This window comes from Oncorhynchus nerka, unplaced genomic scaffold, assembly GCF_034236695.1.
Source record: "Oncorhynchus nerka isolate Pitt River unplaced genomic scaffold, Oner_Uvic_2.0 unplaced_scaffold_3750, whole genome shotgun sequence".
Lineage (NCBI taxonomy): Eukaryota > Metazoa > Chordata > Actinopteri > Salmoniformes > Salmonidae > Oncorhynchus > Oncorhynchus nerka.
In genome coordinates, this window is record NW_027037606.1 from 1 (window position 1) to 15735 (window position 15735).

General features: G+C 44.1%; 1 protein-coding gene and 1 long non-coding RNA gene across 2 annotated transcripts; both read left to right on the forward strand.

Moving 5' to 3' along the window:
* Positions 1 to 918: 918 nt before the first annotated feature.
* On the forward strand, positions 919 to 3973 carry LOC135566700 (C-type lectin domain family 4 member M-like). Its single transcript, XM_065014335.1, has 6 exons — positions 919 to 1758; positions 1829 to 1930; positions 2035 to 2793; positions 2901 to 3043; positions 3196 to 3299; positions 3621 to 3973. The coding sequence occupies exons 1-6, from the start codon at positions 1617 to 1619 to the stop codon at positions 3775 to 3777; spliced, it is 1407 nt and encodes a 468-aa protein (XP_064870407.1). The 5' UTR covers positions 919 to 1616; the 3' UTR covers positions 3778 to 3973.
* Positions 3974 to 12255: 8282 nt separating this feature from the next.
* Positions 12256 to 15359, forward strand: LOC135566701 (uncharacterized). Its single transcript, XR_010462163.1, has 3 exons — positions 12256 to 13882; positions 14002 to 14122; positions 14921 to 15359. It is a non-coding gene; the product is annotated as an uncharacterized LOC135566701 (long non-coding RNA).
* The last annotated feature ends 376 nt before the right edge of the window (positions 15360 to 15735 follow it).

The window sequence follows — 15735 nt, forward strand, 5'->3', positions numbered from 1 at the left end:
TTAGTATTACATCCACCCAAGTCTCTGTCACCAGCACTACATCTGTACCTGTAGTTAGTACTACATCCACCCAGGTCTCTGTCACCAACACTACAGCTGTACCTGTAGTTAGTACTACATCCACCTAGGTCTCTGTCACCAACACTACAGCTGTACCTGTAGTTAGTATTACATCCACCCAAGTCTCTGTCACCAGCACTACAGCTGTATCTGTAGTTAGTACTACATCCCCCCAGGTCTCTGTCACCAACACTACAGCTGTACCTGTAGTTAGTACTACATCCACCCAAGTCTCTGTCACCAGCACTACAGCTGTACCTGTAGTTAGTACTACATCCACCCAAGTCTCTGTCACCAGCACTACAGCTGTACCTGTAGTTAGTACTACATCCACCCAGGTCTCTGTCACCAGCACTACATCTGTACCTATAGTTAGTACTACATCCACCCAGGTCTCTGTCACCAACACTACAGCTGTACCTGTAGTCTCTGTCACCACACTACAGTGTACTACATCCACCCAGGTCTCTGTCACCAACACTACAGCTGTACAGTTAGTACTGGTCTCTGTCACCAACACTACAGCTGTACCTGTTTAGTACTACATCCACCCAGGTCTCTGTCACCAACACTACAGCTGTACCTGTAGTTAGTACTACATCCTCCCAGGTCTCTGTCACCAACACTACAGTTATACCTGTAGTTAGTACTACATCCACCAGAGGGCCACCTTTGACTATGTCTCTGTATCTAAGGATCTGTGTGATGCTTTCTCTCCTCTTGTGGAATAGAGTAGAGCTGTAGAGTTGTATAATAAATAGTTCATGTAGGTAGATGTCATGTGGAACAGTGGAATCAGTGCAGAGAGAGTTGTGTCATTAGATGTAACTGGTAATGTAATGCGATGTTGTACTGAAAGACAGGGTGGAGATATGAACTTCTTGTCATAAAACATGTGAAGTGTTTTCATTCTTCTTTCTATTCTATTAAATCTGTCAAACTGAATCTATGGAGATATTGTCAGAACTTCTATTTTTCATTCTGATGAAATGTTCACAGTCAGCATAGATAGGACAAAGACCCTGATATGATCATTGTTGCTATTCACACTCCTTGGCAGATCTAGGATCAGGATCACACAGATCTAGGCTCAGCTTTCCTTCCTCCAAACCTAACCTTAACCATTTGTTGTGGAAATGCAAAACGGACCTAAGATCAGTGTCTAGGGACAACTTCCCCCCACACCACCAGTCACAGAGTGAGATCCATAATGTGCTCTCCATTTGAAGGCTGGGGGTGCTGTAAACTCAGTCAGGATATATGTAGTTTATATGTCAATTAACAGGATCCCAATTTATTTTAGCAGATCCAATATTGGGTCCCTGTCAATTCACACATACATAATGTTTGTTTTTCACTGATTAGAAACTAAAGCTGGAACAAGTCACATGGTGGCCAATGTTGTGTGGATTTGACAGTTTCCCCTTCACTGTGGTTGACAGTTTAAAAAATAGTGACACTACCATTAGTTACACAGACGTAGGACAGTGCAGGGACAAGACACAGAGTTGAGGTTAGAAGTATAAGTTACTGTATTTCACCACAAGTGTTTAATTATGTCAGAGGGAGTCTATGAAATCCCAGATGGATTTGAAGAAGACGAGCCTGATGCAATGAAGAACACAGACATTGATGGAAAATTATATGCCAACGTAAGAGCCTTCAAGCCCAGTCCAAGACATGGAGTTGTTGCTTCAGGTAAGATTCCATACGCACACGCACATGCACACGCACACGCACACACTTACTTTAATAATTTGTGATTCAGCACATGTTCAGTGGTGGAAGAGACCCTCTGGAGTTGCTGCAGTGTGTCTGGGGCTGCTGTGTGTTCTCCTACTGGCTGGGATCATAGTCCTGTCTGTCTACTGTAAGTTTAGTATGTTGTCACTGAGACTTAAGTATCCTACTTAATTATACTTACTCATTAATGGTGTTTTAGTTACAAATTTGATGAACTTTTCCCTTTTACAGATAGAGTCATTGATAATCACAACTCAACACAGATATACCAGCTACAGACCAGTTACAACAACCTGACTAAAGAGAGAGGCCAGCTACAGACCAGTTACAACACCCTGACTAAAGAGAGAGACCAGCTACAGACCAGTTACAACACCCTGACTAAAGAGAGAGAACAGCTACAGACCAGTTACAACACCCTGACTAAAGAGAGAGACCAGCTTCAGACCAGTTACAACACCCTGAGTAAAGAGAGAGACCAGCTTCAGACTAGTTACAATACCCTGACTAAAGAGAGAGACCAGCTTCAGACCAGTTACAACACTCTGATTAAAGAGAGAGACCAGCTTCAGACCAGTTACAACACCCTGACTAAAGAGAGAGACCAGCTTCAGACCAGTTACAACACCCTGAGTAAAGAGAGAGACCAGCTTCAGACCAGTTACAACACCCTGACTAAAGAGAGAGACCAGCTTCAGACTAGTTACAACACCCTGACTAAAGAGAGAGACCAGCTTCAGACCAGTTACAACACCCTGACTAAAGAGAGAGACCAGCTTCAGACCAGTTACAACACCCTGACTAAAGAGAGAGACCAGCTTCAGACCAGTTACAACACCCTGACTAAAGAGAGAGAACAGCTACAGACCAGTTACAACACCCTGACTAAAGAGAGAGACCAGCTACAGACCAGTTACAACACCCTGACTAAAGAGAGGGACCAGCTACATTCTGACAGAGTTTTTCTTAGCGGGAGGCTTTCCAATCTCAGTGAGTAAACCTACAGTAGTAAATTATTATTATTATCGTGTGTCTGTATTTTTTCATTAAGTGTACATCGTGATAAGTTGAAGGAAATTCATGTTTTCATCTTGTAGAACAAACCTGTCCTGAACGCTGGCAGAAGGTTGAATCCAGTTGGTACTTCCTGTCTACTGAGACTAAAACCTGGAAGGAGAGCAGAGAGGACTGTCTGGAGAGAGGAGCAGACCTGGTGATCATAAACAGTGATAAGGAACAGGTGAGAGAGAGAGAGACAGAGAGAGAGAGAGAGAGAGAGAGAGAGAGAGAGAGAGAGAGATGGAGATGGAGAGAGAGAGAGAGGATATGGATGTGCAGGCGGTAAATATGATCAAACATATACGCATAAATATTTATCTTTCTCAACAACAGGAGTTTCTCTTCAACATCAACAAGGGAGTCTGGATTGGTCTGACTGACTCTGTTACTGAGGGGACCTGGAGATGGGTGGACAGAACCCCACTGACCACCCGAAGGTAATATACTACTGCTCTAATAACACTGACCACCTCAAGGTAATACACTACTGCTCTAATAACACTGACCACAGTGATATCTGACTGTTGTTAACCCTGTAGGTACTGGTATTAACCATGGTATCTGACTGTTTTTAACCCTGTAGGTACTGGAATTAACCATGATATCTGACTGTTGTTAACCCTGTAGGTACTGGTATTAACCATGATATCTGACTGTTTTAACCCTGTAGGTACCGGTATAAACCATGATATCTGACTGTTTTTAACCCTGTAGGTACTGGTATTAACCATGATATCTGACTGTTGTTAACCATGTAGGTACTGGTCTCCAAATCAGCCTGATAATGGTGGTGGCAAACCAGAATATGGTGAGGAGGACTGTGTTCAGATACATGAAGAACAGAGTCCTCGAACATCATGGAATGACTTGTCATGTGACAGCAAACTCAACTGGGTTTGTGAGAAAGTGCTTTAACATCACCATGACAACATTCTGTAACACATACAGTAGCCTACAGCGCACACAACTTCCTCCTTCATTCTCTCGCTCTCTCTCACGCACACACCCTCCTTCACACACACGCACAAACACTTGCATGCATGTACACAAACACACACACCTATTGTTGTATTTGTTTGAAATATCATATTAATAAAAGTCCTACTTATTTCCTGTTTGTAACTTCCTGTGTACCAGTAGTTATGTTTCACACATCATCAGGTTCAACATGAATTCAGTACATTTGACTTTTCCATTCACATAACTTCCAATTCAAATATATTCAACAGATATTTACATGCTCCAATTTAGGCCTGGTGATGACATTCTCAACAGTACCAAACCACCATTACATACACTGTATAGGAGGTGACTGTATCACCAATCAATGAGTGTAGTAGAGATATCAAAGGATGTTACTTAATCATATTTTACAGTCAGTCTTTGTTGTCAAGTTACATATAAGCACAATGTCAAATGCTCATATTTGACTGTTGTTCCCCCATATGGGTCCCAAAAGAGGGAAGTGAAGTGGATATTTTCAGTGGTTCAACCAGCTGTCACTCAACCAATCAGGTTGATCCTCACTGGTTAAGCATACCCACCCTCAATATCCATGTGGTGCAATCTTGTGGTGTAAAATCTATTGTCTGGACATTATAATGACCCTTGTTTGTAGTCCTGGACCTCCTGAACATGTTGATGTATATTTGGGAGTAAACAGAGGGTCCAAATCAGCAGAAAGGTGAAAGGAAGGAGGAGTTCTGGAAACTCCCTGAATTATCTTGGGGCTGTTACATATGATATTTAATATATGTTAACAACTAGTCTTTGTTCTCCACTTCCCCTCTATGATCTATATCTTCCTGGTATGATAGTGTCCTGTCCATCATCACAAATAGAAAGTCAGGTTCCCTGGACAGGAGGAATGTGTTGAGATATTCTGGACAAGATGACCATGTAGAGACATGGAATGATTTATATTGTTCTGCAGAAAATTGTTTAACAATAACCACTGGAACAATCTCTCACACACACACACACACACACACACACACACACACACACACACACACACACACACACACACACACAAACAAATACAGGTGTGATAACCCTGTAGAACTCTAGCTTTATTTGTCTCAATCCTGGATGAAACTGTAAAACACATTACCAAAGATCTTTAATAATTTGTGATTCAGTACATGTTCAGTGGTGGAAGAGACCCTCTGGAGTTGCTGCAGTGTGTCTGGGGCTGCTGTGTGTTCTCCTACTGGCTGGGATCATAGTCCTGTCTGTCTACTGTAAGTTTACTATGTTGTCACTGAGAATTAAGTAGCCTACTTAATCACACTTACTCATTAATGGTGTTTTAGTTACATGTTTGATCAACTTTTCCCTTTTACAGATGGAGACATTGGTCATCACAACTCAACAGAGAGAAACCAGCTGCTGGCCAGTTACAGCAATCTGACTGAAGAGAGAGACCAGCTACAGGCCAGTTATAGCCTTGTGATTAAAGAGAGAGACCAGCTACAGACTGAGAGAGATTTTCTTAGTGGGAGGCTTACCAATCTCAGTGAGTAAACATACAATAGTACATTTTCATTAATCCCACACACTTTATCGTGTGCTGAATTTTTCACTTAAGTATCCTGTGTGGTAAATTGAAAGAAATTCATGTTTTCATCTTGTAGAACAAACATGTCCCAAAGGCTGGCAGAATTTTGAATCCAGTTGGTACTTCCTGTCTAATGATACAAAAACCTGGAAGGAGAGCAGAGAGGACTGTCTGGAGAGAGGAGCAGACCTGGTGATCATAAACAGTGATAAGGAACAGGTGAGAGAGAGAGAGAGAGAGAGAGAGAGAGAGATTATATATAGATATATAAATATATATATACAGAGAGAGAGAGAAAGATAGAGAGAGATTATATATAGATATATAAATATATATATATACAGACAGACAGAGAGGGAGAGAGAGACAGAGAGAGAGAGAGAGAGGGAGAGAGAGAGAGAGTGAGAGAGAGAGAGAACATATATTTATTTATCTTTTTCAACAAAAGAAGTTTCTCTTCAACCTCAACAAGGGAGTCTGGATTGGTCTGACTGACTCTGTTACTGAGGGGAACTTGATATGGGTGGACGATACCCCACTGACCACCCCAAGGTAATATACTACTGCTCTAATAACACTGACCAACCCAAGGTAATATACTACTGCTCTAATAACACTGACCAACCCAAGGTAATATACTACTGCTCTAATAACACTGACCACCCCAAGGTAATATATTACTGCTCTAATACCACTGACCACAGTGTAAGGAGTAGGACTGTTTCTCTGTGTTGTTCATACTCTAGGTTCACTGACCACAGAGTGAGAGATGATAACTACTCTGACAATAAGGCTCCAATTTTCAGTTCATTCAACCTTTATCTATGACAGGTTATTGTCATTAATGGCAGCAGTCAACTAAGTTGAATTTAAACTGAAACATTTCTGTACATTATTTAGGATTGTGATGTTCTAACTGTGATGTCTGACTGTTGTTAACCCTGTAGGTACTGGTATTAACCATGATATCTGACTGTTTTATCCCTGTAGGTACTGGTATTAATCATGATATCTGGCTGTTTTTAATCCTTTAGGTACTGGTCTTAACCATGATATCTGACTGTTATTAACCCTGTAGGTACTGGTATTAACCATGATATCTGACTGTTATTAACCCTGTAGGTACTGGTATTAACCATGATATCTGACTGTTATTAACCCTGTAGGTACTGGTCTTAACCATGATATCTGACTGTTATTAACCCTGTAGGTACTGGTATTAACCATTATATCTGACTGTTATTAACCCTGTAGGTACTGGTATTAACCATGATATCTGACTGTTTTAACCCTGTAGGTACTGTTATTAACCATGATATCTGACTGTTATTAACCCTGTAGGTACTGGTATTAACCATGATATCGGACTGTTTTTAACCCTTTAGGTGCTGGTATTAACCATGATATCTGACTGTTGTTAACCCTGTAGGTACTGGTATTAACCATGATATCTGACTGTTGTTAACCCTGTAGGTACTGGCATAAACCACAGCCTGATAATGGTGCTGGCAGACTAGACTATGGTGAGGAGGACTGTGTTGAGATACGTAAAGATCAGCGTCCTCTGGAGGCATGGAATGACTTGTCATGTGACAGGAAAATCTACTGGGTTTGTGAGAAAGCTGTTTAACATCACCATGACAACATACTGTAACACATACAGCAGCACACAGTGCACGAAACTTCCTCCTTCATTCTCTCGCTGTCTCTGTGTGTCTCTCTCTGTCTCTCTCTCTCTCTCACTCTCTCTCTCACAGACATTCTCTCTCTGTCTCAAACCCACACACACAACCTCACACACACATGCACACACACTGCGTGCACACATGCATGCAAACGCATCTATTGTTGTGTTTATTTGTAGTATTATATTAATAAATGTCCTACTTATTTCCTGTTTGTAACTTCCTGTGTTTTATACCTCATCAGGTTCAACATGAAGTCAGTACATTTGACTTTTCCATTCACATAACTTCCAATTCAAATATATTCTGCAGATATTTACATGCTCCAATGTAGGCCTGGTGATGACATTCTCAACAGTACCAAACCACCATTACATACACTGTATAGGAGGTGACTGTATCACCAATCAATGAGTGTAGTAGAGATATCAAAGAATGTTACTTAATCAAATTTGACAGTCAGTCTTTGTTGTCAATTTACATATAAGCACAATATCAAATACTCATATTTGAATGTTGTTCTCCTATATGGGTCCCAAAAGATGGAAGTGTAGTGGATATTTTCAGTGGTTCAACTAGCTGTCACTCAAAACTCCTCAACCAATCAGGTTCATTAAGAGAAAGGGCGGCAGGTAGCCTAGCGGTTAAGATCGTTGGGCCAGGAACCGAAAGGTTGTTGGTTCGAATTCCTGAGACGACTATTTGAAAAATCTGTAGATGTGCCCTTGAGCAAGGCACTTAACCTTGCTCTGGATAAGAGCGTCTTCTAAATGGCTAAACTGTAAATGTAGAGGAGAGCCCCGGGGGTTACTGTTATCATCTCATCCTCACTGGTTTAAACTACCCATCCTCAATATCCACTTGGAGCAGTTTGTAGTGTCACATCTATTGTCTGGACATTATAGTGACCCATGTTTGTAGTTCTGGACCTACTGAACTTGTTGATGTATATTTGGGAGTAAACAGAGGGTCCAAATCAGCAGAAAGGTGAAAGGAAGGAGGAGTTCTGGAAACTCCTGAATTATCTTGGGGCTGTTACATATGATATTTAATATATGTTAACAGCTAGTCTTTGTTCTCCACTTCCCCTCTATGATCTATATCTTCCTGGTATGATAGTGTCCTGTCCATCATCACAAATAGAAAGTCAGGTTCCCTGGACAGGAGGACTGTGTTGAGATACACTCTGGACAAGATGACCATGTAGAGACATGGAATGATTTATATTGTGCTGCAGAAAATGGTTCAACAATAACCACTGGAACAATCTCTCACAAGCACAGACACAGTATGCAAACTTGTTATATTTTTGTATTAGCATAGCCACAACTAATCGTGCCATTTTGTTGAAACTTCCCTAGAGTTAACACCTACAGCAGTCACACAGACAGAGACACACAGATGACTCAGAGACAGAGATATCACTAGAAGCAGAGACTTAACGTTTTGTGGACTTGCAGTTGACGTACGACGCCTCCTGGTGGCCATGTTGGAAGACCACCACATTAATTCTAGAAGCAGAGACTTAATGTATAGTAGACCAACATAGAAAGAAAGACCCAGGCATTGTTAAAGATGTAAAAGGTCATCTATGCTGAACCAGATAGGAACAAGAAGGTCAAGTTTGACAGAGGTGAGATGGAGGAGAGGATTGTGGATGTCTATGTCAGTGCAGACACCCTGAGAGACGGTGAGACCAGCACCAAGAGAGAAGAGACAGCAGACTCCGCTCCTAATAATGGACCAGGCGACCAGCACTCAAGTAACAAACACACACACACACACACACACACACACACACACACACACACACACACACACACACACACAATATATCTGACTGACTATATATATAACAACGTAAAAGTCTCTTATTTGTTTCCACAGAGCCTGATAGATCAGGCAAGAGACCCTTACTAGTTGCTGCAGTGTTTCTGGGGCTGCTGTGTGTTCTACTGGCTGGGATCATAGGCCTGTCTGTCTACTGTGAGTTTAGGTCCAAGTTCATTGATTATCACCTAGTTGTAAGACGTGCTGGTTATTAGGCCTATTTACCAGGTGTTTTACCTAGTAACTATGTGTTTATACTTTGTAGATAACAGAGTCAAAGATTCTGATGATTTACATTTACATTTACATTTAAGTCATTTAGCAGACGCTCTTATCCAGAGCGACTTACAAATTGGTGCTTTCACCTTATGACATCCAGTGGAACAGCCACTTTACAATAGTGCATCTAGGTCTTTTAAGGGGGGTGAGAAGGATTACTTTATCCTATCCTAGGTATTCCTTAAAGAGGTGGGGTTTCAGGTGTCTCCGGAAGGTGGTGATTGACTCCGCTGTCCTGGCGTCGTGAGGGAGTTTGTTCCACCATTGGGGGCCAGAGCAGCGAACAGTTTTGACTGGGCTGAGCGGGAACTGTACTTCCTCAGTGGTAGGGAGGCGAGCAGGCCAGAGGTGGATGAACGCAGTGCCCTTGTTTGGGTGTAGGGCCTGATCAGAGCCTGGGGTACTGAGGTGCCGTTCCCCTCACAGCTCCGTAGGCAAGCACCATGGTCTTGTAGCGGATGCGAGCTTCAACTGGAAGCCAGTGGAGAGAGCGGAGGAGCGGGGTGACGTGAGAGAACTTGGGAAGGTTGAACACCAGACGGGCTGCGGCGTTCTGGATGAGTTGTAGGGGTTTAATGGCACAGGCAGGGAGCCCAGCCAACAGCGAGTTGCAGTAATCCAGACGGGAGATGACAAGTGCCTGGATTAGGACCTGCGCCGCTTCCTGTGTGAGGCAGGGTCGTACTCTGCGGATGTTGTAGAGCATGAACCTACAGGAACGGGCCACCGCCTTGATGTTATTTGAGAACGACAGGGTGTTGTCCAGGATCACGCCAAGGTTCTTAGCGCTCTGGGACGAGGACACAATGGAGTTGTCAACCGTGATGGCGAGATCATGGAACGGGCAGTCCTTCCCGGGGAGGAAGAGCAGCTCCGTCTTGCCGAGGTTCAGCTTGAGGTGATGATCCGTCATCCACACTGATATGTCTGCCAGACATGCAGAGATGCGATTCGCCACCTGGTCGTCAGAAGGGGGAAAGGAGAAGATTAATTGTGTGTCGTCTGCATAGCAATGATAGGAGAGACCATGTGAGGTTATGACAGAGCCAAGTGACTTGGTGTATAGCGAGAATAGGAGAGGGCCTAGAACAGAGCCCTGGGGGACACCAGTGGTGAGAGCACGTGGTGAGGAGACGGATTCTCGCCACGCCACCTGGTAGGAGCGACCTGTCAGGTAGGACGCAATCCAAGCGTGGGCCGCGCCGGAGATGCCCAACTCGGAGAGGGTGGAGAGGAGGATCTGATGGTTCACAGTATCGAAGGCAGCCGATAGGTCTAGAAGGATGAGAGCAGAGGAGAGAGAGTTAGCTTTAGCAGTGCGGAGCGCCTCCGTGATACAGAGAAGAGCAGTCTCAGTTGAATGACTAGTCTTGAAACCTGACTGATTTGGATCAAGAAGGTCATTCTGAGAGAGATAGCGGGAGAGCTGGCCAAGGACGGCACGTTCAAGAGTTTTGGAGAGAAAAGAAAGAAGGGATACTGGTCTGTAGTTGTTGACATCGGAGGGATCGTAGTGTAGGTTTTTTCAGAAGGGGTGCAACTCTCGCTCTCTTGAAGACGGGAGGGACGTAGCCAGCGGTCAGGGATGAGTTGATGAGCGAGGTGAGGTAAGGGAGAAGGTCTCCGGAGATGGTCTGGAGAAGAGAGGAGGGGATAGGGTCAAGCGGGCAGGTTGTTGGGCGGCCGGCCGTCACAAGACACGAGATGTCATCTGGAGAGAGAGGGGAGAAAGAGGTCAGAGCACAGGGTAGGGCAGTGTGAGCAGAACCAGCGGTGTCGTTTGACTTAGCAAACGAGCATCGGATGTCGTCGACCTTCTTTTCAAAATGGTTGACGAAGTCATCTGCAGAGAGGGAGGAGGGGGGGGGAGGAGGATTCAAGAGGGAGGAGAAGGTGGCAAAGAGCTTCCTAGGGTTAGAGGCAGATGCTTGGAATTTAGAGTGGTAGAAAGTGGCTTTAGCAGCAGAGACAGAGGAGGAAAATGTAGAGAGGAGGGAGTGAAAGGATGCCAGGTCCGCAGGGAGGCGAGTTTTCCTCCATTTCCGCTCGGCTGCCCGGAGCCCTGTTCTGTGAGCTCGCAATGAGTCGTCGAGCCACGGAGCGGGAGGGGAGGACCGAGCCGGCCTGGAGGATAGGGGACATAGAGAGTCAAAGGATGCAGAAAGGGAGGAGAGGAGGGTTGAGGAGGCAGAATCAGGAGATAGGTTGGAGAAGGTTTGAGCAGAGGGAAGAGATGATAGGATGGAAGAGGAGAGAGTAGCGGGGGAGAGAGAGCGAAGGTTGGGACGGCGCGATACCATCCGAGTAGGGGCAGTGTGGGAAGTGTTGGATGAGAGCGAGAGGGAAAAGGATACAAGGTAGTGGTCGGAGACTTGGAGGGGAGTTGCAATGAGGTTAGTGGAGGAACAGCATCTAGTAAAGATGAGGTCGAGCGTATTGCCTGCCTTGTGAGTAGGGGGAGGTGAGAGGGTGAGGTCAAAAGAGGAGAGGAGTGGAAAGAAGGAGGCAGAGAGGAATGAGTCAAAGGTAGACGTGGGGAGGTTAAAGTCGCCCAGAACTGTGAGAGGTGAGCCGTCCTCAGGAAAGGAGCTTATCAAGGCATCAAGCTCATTGATGAACTCTCCGAGGAACCTGGAGGGCGATAAATGATAAGGATGTTAAGCTTGAAAGGGCTGGTAACTGTGACAGCATGGAATTCAAAGGAGGCGATAGACAGATGGGTAAGGGGAGAAAGAGAGAATGACCACTTGGGAGAGATGAGGATCCCGGTGCCACCACCCCGCTGACCAGAAGCTCTCGGGGTGTGCGAGAGCACGTGGGCGGACGAAGAGAGAGCAGTAGGAGTAGCGGTGTTGTCTGTGGTGATCCATGTTTCCGTCAGAGCCAAGAAGTCGAGGGACTGGAGGGAGGCGTAGGCTGAGATGAACTCTGCCTTGTTGGCCGCAGATCGGCAGTTCCAGAGGCTACCGGAGACCTGGAACTCCACGTGGGTTGTGCGCGCTGGGACCACCAGATTAGGGTGGCCGCGGCCATGCGGTGTGGAGCGTTTGTATGGTCTGTGCAGAGAGGAGAGAACAGGGATAGACAGACACATAGTTGACAGGCTAGAGAAGAGGCTACGCTAATGCAGAGGAGATTGGAATGACAAGTGGACTACACGTCTCGAATGTTCAGAAAGTTAAGCTTACGTAGCAAGAATCTAATTGACTAAAATGATTAAAATGATACAGTACTGCTGAGGTAGGCTAGCTGCGTTGTTGACACAACCCTAATCAAGTCGTTCCGTTGAGTGTGAAGTTTCTACAATGCTGCTTTTCGGGGGCTAGCTGGCTAGCTAGCAGTGTTGGTTACGTTACGTTGCGTTAGGAGAACGACAATAGCTGGCTAGCTAACCTAGAAAATCGCTCTAGACTACACAATTATCTTTGAAACAAAGACGGCTATGTAGCTAGCTACGATCAAACAAATCACACCGTTGGGACTGTAATGAAATTAAATGAAAATATGATACTACCTGTGGAGCGAAGCGGAATGCGACCGGAATGCGAAAGTTCTATTCAGTAGACGTTGGCTGGCTATTGGCTAGCTAGGAGTGTCTCCTACGTTAAGGACGACAAAATAGCTGGCTAGCTAACCTCGGTAAATTAAGATAATCACTCTAAGACTACACACTCTAACTACACAATTATCTTGGATACGAAGACAGCAAAGACAACTATGTAGCTAGCTAATACTACACTAATCAAGTCGTTCAGTTGAGTGTGATAGTTACTACTGTACTTGTGCACGTGACTTTAAAACTTGAACCTGTTCACCCTGGTTGATTCACAGATGGAGCAGAGGCAGCTTTATTGTATGATGATAAAAGGAACAACTTGTTCCAGAGTTTCTCCCTTTATAAAATCAACACAACTGCAGAGAGAGACCAGCTACAGACCAGATACAACAACCTGACTAAAGAGAGAGACCAGTTACAGACCAGATACAACAACCTGACTGTAGAGAGTGACCAGCTACAGACCAGATACAACAACCTGACTAAAGAGAGAGACCAGATAAAGACCAGATACAACAACATGACTGTAGAGAGTGACCAGCTACAGACCAGATACAACAACCTGACTAAAGAGAGAGACCAGCTAAAGACCAGATACAACAACCTGACTAAAGAGAGAGACCAGTTACAGACCATATACAACATCCTGACTAAAGAGAGAGACCAGATACAGACCAGACACAACAACCTGACTAAAGAGAGAGACCAGTTACAGACCAGATACAACATCCTGACTAAAGAGAGAGACCAGCTACAGACCAGATACAACAACCTGACTAAAGAGAGAGACCAGTTACTGACCAGATAAAACAACCTGACTAAAGAGAGAGACCAGTTACAGACCAGATACAACAACCTGACTAAAGAGAGAGACCAGCTACAGACCAGATACAACAACCTGACTAGAGAGAGAGACCAGTTACAGACCAGATACAACAACCTGACTAAAGAGAGAGACCAGCTCCAGACCAGATACAACAACCTGACTAAAGAGAGATCAGCTACAGACCAGATACAACATCCTGACTAAAGAGAAAGACCAGATACAGACCAGACACAACAACCTGACTAAAGAGAGAGGCTATCTTCAGGCAAAGCTTTTTGTGATAGGTGAGATATAAACTCTGAAAAATTAGAAGTAAAATCAACAGTAATTATATATCAGTGGGTTTATGAGTATAAAGATACTGGCTATGTTTCTCAATGTGTTCACCTTTGCTCCTCAACAGAGCTGCATTTTCAAAAGGGATGGAGAAACTTTGACTACAGTTGTACTTCCTCTCTACTAAGAAGAAAACCTGGGACGAGAGAGGAGCAGTCCTGGTGATCATAAACAGCAGAGAGGAACAGGTGAGAAAGAGAGAGAGAGGCAACATAACCAACAAAAACAAGTCACAACGCAGCTCTTTCGCACGCTGGGTATGTACATAGTCAATGGTAGGCTTCGAGGGGACTCCTATGGTAGGTACACCTATAGCTCATCTCTTGGCAGTACTACTGTAGACTACTTTATCACTGACCTCAACCCAGCATTGAGGTCAGTGAGTCTCTCAGAGCGTTCACAGTCAGCCCACTGACACCCCTATCAGACCACAGCAAAATCACAGTCTACTTGAACTGAGCAATACTCAATCATGAGGCATCAAAGCCAAATGAACTGAGTAACATTAAGAAATGCTATAGATGGCAGGAATGCAGTTTGGAAACCTACCAAAAAACAATTAGGCAACAACAAATTCAATCCCTTCTAGACAATTTCCTGGGTAAAACGTTCCACTGTAATAGTGAAGGTGTAAACTTGGCAGTAGAAAATCTTAACAGTATATTTGACCTCTCAGCTTACCTATCAAATCTAAAAATCTCAAATAGAAAACCGAATAAAATGAACAACAATGACAAATGGTTTGATGAAGAATGCAAAAATCTAAGAAAGAAATTGAGAAATCTGTCCAACCAAAAACATAGAGACCCGGAAAACCTGAGTCTACGCCTTCACTCTGGTGAATCACTAAAACAATACAGAAATACACCACGGAAAAGAAGGAACAGCATGTCAGAAAGCAGCTCACTGTAATTGAAGAATCCATAGACTCTATGTCACGAATCCCACTTCCTGAGTCTGTGTTTGCCTGTGTTTCTGTCCTGGAGTGTGTTTCCGGTGTCCTGGAACGCACCCTGTCTGGTTGCCGGGCGAATTAGCTTGTTGGGAGATCGATGTTCACCCGCACCTGTATCCTATCAGTAATCTGCACACCTGTCCTGATCATCACCTCTCCCCTTCAAAAGCTCTGACCTGACATCCATTCCCTGCCGGATCGTTAGCCATGAACAGTATGTTGTGCCATAGTATCAGCCTCAAGTTGGATACAATTTGTTTTGTTGTTTTTTTACGTATTGCGTGCCTTAAACTTACCTCCGTTTGTTCTGTCTTCATTTTCCTCACCCTGATCATTTACCCCATTCCCGCCTGGTCGTCGTCGGATTCCGCTACCCCATTGGATCCACCTATTTACTCCCATCAACTCACCACCGCTGCCCGCTACGCCACCTGGATATATCTACCCATTCACATTCACTTGTAAATAAATACTCACCTTCTTCCTACTCTCCTTGTCCTGGTCTGCTTCTGGGTTCGATTTTGAAAGAACGTGACACTCTAACCACTTCTGGGAAAATTGGAAAACACTAAACAAACAACAACACAAAGAATTATCTATCCAAAATGGAGATGTATGGGTAAACCACTTCTCCAATCTTTTTGGCTCTATAAAATAGAATAAAGAGCAAAAATATGTACAGGATCAAATACAAATCTTAGAATCAACTATTAAAGACTACCAGAACACACTGGATTCTCCAATACCTTGAATGAGTTAAAGGACAAAATAAAGACCCTCCAACCCAAAAAGGCCTGTGGTGTTGATGGTATCCTCAATGAAATGATCAAATATACAGACAACAAA

Bases quoted from the DNA above. Each gene is read 5' to 3' on its own strand.
- LOC135566700 (XM_065014335.1), top strand. From the start codon at position 1,617: ATGTCAGAGGGAGTCTATGAAATCCCAGATGGATTTGAAGAAGACGAG. The intron at 3,044-3,195 runs GTGAGAGAGAGA...TCTCAACAACAG, and splicing joins TAAACAGTGATAAGGAACAG to GAGTTTCTCTTCAACATCAA. The intron at 3,300-3,620 runs GTAATATACTAC...TTAACCATGTAG, and splicing joins ACCCCACTGACCACCCGAAG to GTACTGGTCTCCAAATCAGC.